The sequence below is a fragment of the Panthera uncia genome, chromosome B4 (genome assembly GCF_023721935.1).
Source record: "Panthera uncia isolate 11264 chromosome B4, Puncia_PCG_1.0, whole genome shotgun sequence".
NCBI classification, from domain to species: domain Eukaryota; kingdom Metazoa; phylum Chordata; class Mammalia; order Carnivora; family Felidae; genus Panthera; species Panthera uncia.
The window spans coordinates 128,410,547-128,417,691 of NC_064809.1; the positions used below are offsets into that span (position 1 = coordinate 128,410,547).

At 65.7% G+C, this 7,145-nt stretch overlaps 1 protein-coding gene across 1 annotated transcript; it reads right to left on the reverse strand.

Annotated features, from left to right (window-relative positions):
- Positions 1-368: 368 nt before the first annotated feature.
- On the reverse strand, positions 369-5,291 carry SLC16A8 (solute carrier family 16 member 8). The gene is made up of 4 exons (XM_049626341.1): positions 4,995-5,291; positions 4,089-4,232; positions 2,974-3,801; positions 369-954 (listed from the first exon to the last, which is right to left on the reverse strand). The coding sequence occupies exons 1-4, from the start codon at positions 5,206-5,208 to the stop codon at positions 638-640; spliced, it is 1,503 nt and encodes a 500-aa protein (XP_049482298.1). The 5' UTR covers positions 5,209-5,291; the 3' UTR covers positions 369-637.
- Between the last annotated feature and the right edge of the window lie 1,854 nt (positions 5,292-7,145).

Consider the following 7,145-nt stretch of genomic DNA (forward strand, 5'->3'; position numbering starts at 1 on the left):
GGGTCGCTGGGAGGATGGGCTCTCTTGAGCCCATGGCTGGATAGTCCGGGTCTGTGGTGGGAAGGCTCTGCCTTCCCACGCTTGGGCCTGGTCCCCACACCCACGATTGGGAGGGAGAGAAGCCGAGAAAGTGGTGTCAGGTTTGTGGGAGGGCTCCCCGCACTTGGATCAAAGCGCAAGAGGTCAAAAGTCAAAGTGCAAGAGAGACCGCTAGTGCCCCGGAGTCTGGGAACACCTCCCCCTCCACGCCCCACCCTTCCCCCTCTCTGCCACTTCCTCTCCCGACAGCTTCCAGGTCAGAGGGCCCCGAGCAGAGCCTCCCGGGCTCCTTCCGACCCCCGGGGGGGGGGGGCAGCCAGAGCCGCCAAGACGCAGGAACAGGACTCGGTCTCGCAGCGGAGCTTTATGCACTTGAGTTTCACGCAGGCCCCGCCCCTGGCGGTGCACAGCCGCTGAGCGAGGGCAGGGCCTGGCCGCGGCCTGCTGGACGGACGAGGGAGGCGGCCCACCCAGGACCCCAGGGGCGACCTCTGCAGAGCAGCCTGCAGTACTCCAGGCCCCCTCGGGACAGCCAGGGCTCTGAGAGGGTCGGCCCCGTTTCCAAAGTCACCAGCCACCTCGCCTAGTGCCCCCCGAGCTATACAGACTCGGGGTCCACGCCCAGCTCTGCCTCCGCCTTTGGTTCCCCCGGCCCAGCCCCGGGGCTTGGCGCCTCCAGGGCCTGGAGGCTGCCGGGTTCCTCAGCGCCGGCGGGCAGGGCCTCAGCGTCCTCTTGGGCCTCAGCGTCCTCAGTGTCGCTGGCCCCGCCCTGGGCGCCTTGGCTGGGCGGGGTGTCCTTAGAGCGGCGCAGGCAACACTTGGTGGCCACAGCCATGAAGATCCCAGCCAGGGCCACCTCAGAGCCCGCCAGGTAGAAGATGATCTCGTAGTTCTTCAGGGCGTCCACCAGGCGGCCTGGGGGGCAGGGAAGGGGAGGTAAGGGTCTGCCGGAGGGGGGGAAGGGGGGGGGGACTCCACCCACTGCCCTTCCCTGCAACCTCAGATAAAGGGCAGTGCCCTCCCTGGAGTAGGTGGGTTTACATTTGAGGGATGCAGACACCCACCCCGGTCTTTGTTCCCGTTTTACTTACGGACGCAAAACACCACCCGGGTTTTGCCATCTGAGACCTTAAAAACGTCACCACCTCCTGGGGCCTCCCTCAATTTCTTAAGTCGTGTGGACTCTTTGGGGAGGCAGCACCTTTCAGTTTACAGGGCACCCCGTCCACCCCCAGATCCAAGCCCCACACGTTCCCCGTGACTTGCCCAGCTAAGGAGTAGGGAGGGGACACTGTGCTTAGCCTCGCCCTCCTGGGGGTCCCCAACTCTTGCTCTTTCCACCCAACTTCAGGGGCCTGGCCCAGTCTTCAGGGGCCTGGCCCAGCTTTCCCTCCAGCTCCCTCCCGAGCCCCCTCCTGCCTCTGCCAGGAGGCCCCGGTTCCCTCGACTGAGCTTCCCTAGACTCTGTGGGCTCCGTCCTCTCTGGGCATTTTTGTGGCGGACCGCCCCAGGCTGTGACCTCTTGGTCTACAGCTCTGTGGCCTCGGGGAGGCTTCCTTGTGTCCCCCCCCCACCCCCCACCCAGGCTGGCTGCCTACCTGAGTCCCTTTGAGCACCACTCCCAAACTTGCCTTCCTGCCCTGCCCAGCCAGCCACCAGTCCTGTCCCTGCCCCTCCCACACTCGGCCCTGCAGTGTCCTTCACTGTCTCACTCCCTGTTAGATCTACCCCCCCCCCCCCCGCCCCAGGCCACATGAGAAAATGGAAGAGGGCTCCCTGAGCCTCTGCAGGTGGTGGGTGGGGGTGGGGGTTGTGGCTGTGGGTGGGGGGCTTGGAGGCCACCCTCACCCAGGTTAGATGACAGAGCTGGATGAGGCCACTCGGCCAGCCCAGCCCTGGAAGGAGGGGGCAGCTCACTCCACCTCAGGGGCAGCGTGGGTCCCAGCAAAGGTGGCTCCCCTCCGTCCCGCAGCCTGACCTCAGCGCTGCTCACAGGCAGGCCCCCTGCTGTCTCAGGGACAACCTGCCAACCCTGGAGAACCCTAATAGCCACCGCCCCGCCCCTTCCCAAGCTTAATTCCTGCCTCACTTGTGGACTGCCTCACAGTTTAGGAACACTGTCCCCTAAACGTGCCCTATGCTGTCCTGTGTCCTCTCCTGTGGGGTCTACCCTGCTCCGTGAGGCTGCCTTCATGCCAGCCTCCGCAAGAATCCTTTCCTGGCCTCTCATCATGGCAATTTCCAAGAGGCAATGACTGCAGAGTGCCCAGGGGGCACGCACCGTGGAAGGCCCAGATCGTGTCGGGGCACAGCAGCTGCACCAAGCGAGGGCAGGGCCTGGCCGTGGCCCGCTGGACAGATGAGGAGGGAGCCCCTCCCTGGGCCCCTGGGTCACCACCCCATGTGCACACTGAGCACCCCCACTCTGCTCCTGGTCTCACGGCTGGTTCCTCAAACACACCGTCCCTATGTCCCTATCCTGGTCACCCTTAGAGGCTGGGGACGCTAAAGCACTAGGAGGCAGTGCTCCAAACTAAGGGCGTCTAGCACTGGGCAGGGCTCTGCTCAGTTTGGGGACTGCGCCTGTACTAGACCTCTGTGCCTCAGTTCCCCCCATCTGCGAAAGGAGAATAAGCATTTGCACTTCACAAGGCCTTTGTGCCAACGCTTGAGATGACCCAGCGGGTCAGCAGCCGTCGATGGCGGGCTCTTCCTGGGCCTTCTTGGCCTCTCCGTCCCCACCCAGGGCTGGTAGTAGTGGCTTGGAGGAGGGGTTCATTGGCCACGGGCAGCCCCACCCCCCACCCCACCCCCAGGCTGTCTCGGCCAATGGGTCCCTTCCTTTCATCCCTGGAAGCTCCATCTGGGACAGAGAGGGCGCTTTCTTCCATCTAGAGACATTAGCCCGTCACCCCCTCCTCCCGAGGGGCGCACCGGCAGAGGGGGGTCCGATGAGCACAGCCACGGCCTCGACGAGCAGCACCAGGCCCAGAGCACTGGGAAAGCGGTGCGACCCCACGGCTGCCATGAGCACCTCGAACTGCAGCGCGCCCACCATGCCGTACGAGAGGCCGAAGGCGACGCAGAAGGCGACAAGGGCGCCGTAGGAGCGCGCACGCGCGCTGCTCAGGTCCGTGAGGCCATTGGCCATCAGGGCCAGGCTGAAGAGGTAGGCGACGTGAGGTCGTAAGCGTGCCAGGCCCGCCAGGGCGCCGCACGCTGGCCGCGCCACGATGTCTACGAAGCCCACGATGGACAGCAGGAAGGCGGCGTCGGCGTCCGGCACGCCCGCGTCCTTGGCGTAGTTCACCAACAGGATGGCGGGCACGAAGAGGCCAAGGGCCATCAGGAACTTGGTGACGGCGTACACCCCGAAGGCGCGGTCGGCGCACACGGCCACGTCCAGCAGGCGGCGGCGGGTCCGGCCGCCAGGGGGCGCCTCGCGCAGGCGCAGCCCGGCGCGGTCCGCTTCCGCCTCCCCGGGAGCGTCGTCCGCGCTGTCCCCGCGCGGCCGCGGGCCGGGTCCCGGCGGCGGCCGCATGACGGCGCCGCAAGCGCAGCAGTGCAGCAGGAGGCCGCCGAGCAGCAAGAAGCCGCCGCGCCAGCCGAAGTGCTCGAGCAGCTGTTGGCCGAGCGGCGACAGCGCCGATAGGAACACGGGGCTGCCCGCCGCCGCCAGCCCGTTGGCTAGGGGCCGCCGCCGCTCGAAGTACAGCCCCAGCATGATGAGCGACGGCTGGAAGTTGAGGGCCAGGCCCAGGCCTGCGGGGCGAGGCGGCGCTGTGCCGGGGTCCCCGAGGGTGCCCCCACCCCAGCCCCGGGCAGGAGGGAGGGGGGGAGGGGGAGGCCCCGACGGGGCAGGCAGACCCCCGGGGGAAACTGAGCCGAGGGACGTCGAGGACCGCCTTTGGAGGGGAAACTGAGGACAGAAGCCCTTGCGGGGAAACTGAGGACAGAAGGCGTTGCCACAAGGACTCCCGACCCCCCCTCCCCCCACCTCACGGCCGGGCCCCGTCCGCGTAGGGGAGGTGAGCAGTGGCCGCCCTCACCTGTGAGCACCCCAGCCGTCAGGTATAGCTCCAGGAGGCGCGTGGCGAAGGATGCTAACACCATGCCCGCCGAGGCCAATAGCCCACCCACCAGCATCACTGGGCGACAGCCAAAGCGGGTCACGAGGATGCTGGAGACCGGACCTGTGGACCGGGCACGGTCACCGCTCCGGTTGGACTAACCTCCTTTCCCCGTGGACACTCCGCGCTTTGCACCTCCCGGCCCCAGAAAATGGCTCAAAGGGATAAGGTCACCAGCGGTTCAGAGAGGGCAGCGTCTGGCCAAGGTCACACTGCTTGGCTGGGCCAGACCAAGGAGACAGCGGCCGGCCGAGGACTCACGGGAGGGACCCGTCTTGGTCCAGAAACCCCATCCGTCCCCAGTCCTCCTGAGAACAGGGAACCCCAAGCAGAAGAGGTGGACCCCACTCCCTTTCTTTTTTTTTTTTATCTGCACAGCTGGAATCGCCCCTTGGGCTGCCCAGGCTCTTTCCAGAAGAAAGAGGAAAGCCTCCTCTTTTCCGCGAGGCTTGGTCAGGATAACGCCAGCATTTCCCCCACCGCAACAGGTGGTTAGGGCTCAGGGGAGCGGGGAGCCCGAATCTTATTTAGACCGATTTCCCCACCTGTAACATAGGCGGGCGCAGGTCTTTTGGCAGAACTGGAGGGGTCCTGCCGGCTGGCCAAGCTTGCCAGGTGTGTGGGCTCTTCCTCGAGCCACTGTTCCTTTCCTGCCCTTTCGTCCCCTCTCTCTGGTGCCAGTGTTCACAGGCAGAAAGTGGTGCCCGCGCCCTCCCCCCGAGGGGTCTGGGGAAGGCTCATGGGGTCCGTGGCTCCTAGTCCCTGATCCCTGCTCTCAATCCCGGGCCCGGGGTTGGGGGAGGGACCCGCGAGGGGGGCGCTGACCCGTGCCGTAGAGCATGGCGAGCATGATGGAGGACACCCAGGCCGTGTCGCTGTAGCCCGCGCCGAAGTCGCGCATAAGGGCGCGGAAGAAGACGCTCACCGCCTTGGGGAAGCCGTAGGCGAAACCGGTGATCACGAAGCAGGCGCCCAGCACCGCCCAGCCCCAGCCGCCGTCTGGGGGGCCCGCGCCCCGCCGGGGGCCGCCAGCGCCCATCGCGGCTGCCTCTGCTGGCGGAGGGGGACGAGAGGGAGCAGCGAAGGTTTGTAGCCCAGACCACAAAGGGGGATGGAGACCCAGCGTGGGGGAAACCGAGGCACGGGGCTACCCCTGCTCAGGGAATGAGCCAAGAAGGGAAACCCAGGCAAAACCTCACCCCAAGTCTCCCCTCCTCCGAGGGGCCCATGAAAGATGAAGGGGGGGCGGTGGTGGTAATGGAATCGCTCCCACCTGAGCCTGAACTTCAGGAAGACTCCCTCTGGAAGACTCCTTGCCCAGGGACCTGGTGGTGGCAGGAGAAGGGGTGCTGGTGAATGGGAGCGCTGGGCGGCCAGCGTGTGCCCCGTGTGCTTGGGAATCCCCAGTGTCCCCAGTGTGCAGGTGTGAGGGTCTCAGCACAGAGGGACTAACCCCACGTGTGGGACAGAGAAGCAGGTGCCAGCTGCAAAATGGGTGGGGTTTATTTTCTTCCTTGGCCTTGCCATATGTTCCTAATTTTTCTCAATGATCAGAAATGACTATTGTCATTTAGGGGAAAAAAAGAAGAAGAAGAAGAAAAGAAAAACCCAAGAACATGTAAGAACATCAGCCTTGCTTCAGGAGCAAGGGAGCCGAGTTCCGGTTCACCCCGGCTTAGCCATGGATTTGCTCTGTGACTTGGGCAGTTCCCCTTCCCTCGCTGAGCCTCTGTTTTGCCACCTGTAAGATGGGTGACGGATTATCCCAGGCCAACCAGGAGTCTTGGTGCCGGGGTGGGGGGTGATCAGATCTCTGGTTCCACTGGGCAGATAGGGACCTCTGAGGGGGCACCAAGAAAGAGAGCTTCTGCTCTCCAAACCCCTAGCACCCTGCCCCCCCCCGCCCCCGCCCCGACCCTCCACAAGCAGAAAACAGCTCTAAGGCCTCTCACACTCTTGGCTCTCCTCCCAGGGGTCCACACAGCAGCCTCATGCACCCCCGTAACAGACGAGGCTGGTGGGCCTCCCCAGTAGGGGGGGACCAACCCACAGCCGGGCAGAAGCCTCCTTCCCTCCCACCGCCCCTCTGCATGTGGGGTCTCCTTCCCGGCACTGGGGAACACCAAGATACCCGTGGGAATCTGGGACTCTGACCCTCTCTCACCAGGACGGGGTCCTGGCTTTTCCTGCCTGTTGTCCCCTCACCGCGGCCGCAGCCACTTGGAGGCCAGGACAAGGGGGTGGTCCTGGCGGCCCTCGCCCCACACTCACCCGAGCCGTCCTGTGGGTTTGGGCGTCCAGCCTCACATCTCCCGAGGCCTTCCGGGAGGGGTTGCCCCCCCCCCCCCCCCGGTCCCCCCCTTAACCCCGCCCCTGGGGGGGGCCCACCCCCAAACCCCCCCCCCCCCAGGCTTGCCTACAGATCAGCCGCTGGCCAGACTCACCCACGGCTCACTCCCTCAGGCCTGGAGCTTAGAGTGTTCCCCACCCCCACCCCGCTAAGAGGCTTTTGCCTGGAAAGGGAGAAGGGACGGGGCAGTGACCGCAGCACAGGGCCAGGCTGGACCCCACGGTGGGGGTCCCTGTCTCAGGCCCTCCCAGCAGAGCTAGAGAGATAATGAGGCCCCTCCACTGGGCAGAGGACACACAGAGCCCTGCTCTGGTGGTGATGGGAGAGGAGGATCCTACTGGTGCTGGGGGCGCAGCCCTGCCCTGGAGAGACCCCGCCAGCCCTACTCACCTCAGCGCCTCGCCTGCCCCCCACCCCCAGACCACATTCCAGGAGGGGCCTCCCAGGCTTTCCCCTGGATCAGGCTAATCCAGGTCAGAGAGCCTGGGACCGAGGGGGGGGGGGCGGAGGGGACAGAACAAAGGGCGCTGTGTCCCAGGCTGTGGCAGGGTGACTGCTGGTGGTCCTGGACCTTGGCCACTGCCACCCCTCCGCCTCTGGAGAGGCCACCACAGCAGCAAAGGGAC

What these genes read in the sequence shown, in the direction of transcription:
- SLC16A8 (XM_049626341.1), bottom strand. Translation starts at nt 5,208, where the DNA reads ATGGGCGCTGGCGGCCCCCGGCGGGGCGCGGGCCCCCCAGACGGCGGC. An exon ending in CGCCATGCTCTACGGCACGG is followed by an intron (nt 4,233 to 4,994) that starts GTCAGCGCCCCC and finishes CCCGGTCCACAG; the next exon opens with GTCCGGTCTCCAGCATCCTC. An exon ending in GACGGCTGGGGTGCTCACAG is followed by an intron (nt 3,802 to 4,088) that starts GTGAGGGCGGCC and finishes CTCGCCCCGCAG; the next exon opens with GCCTGGGCCTGGCCCTCAAC.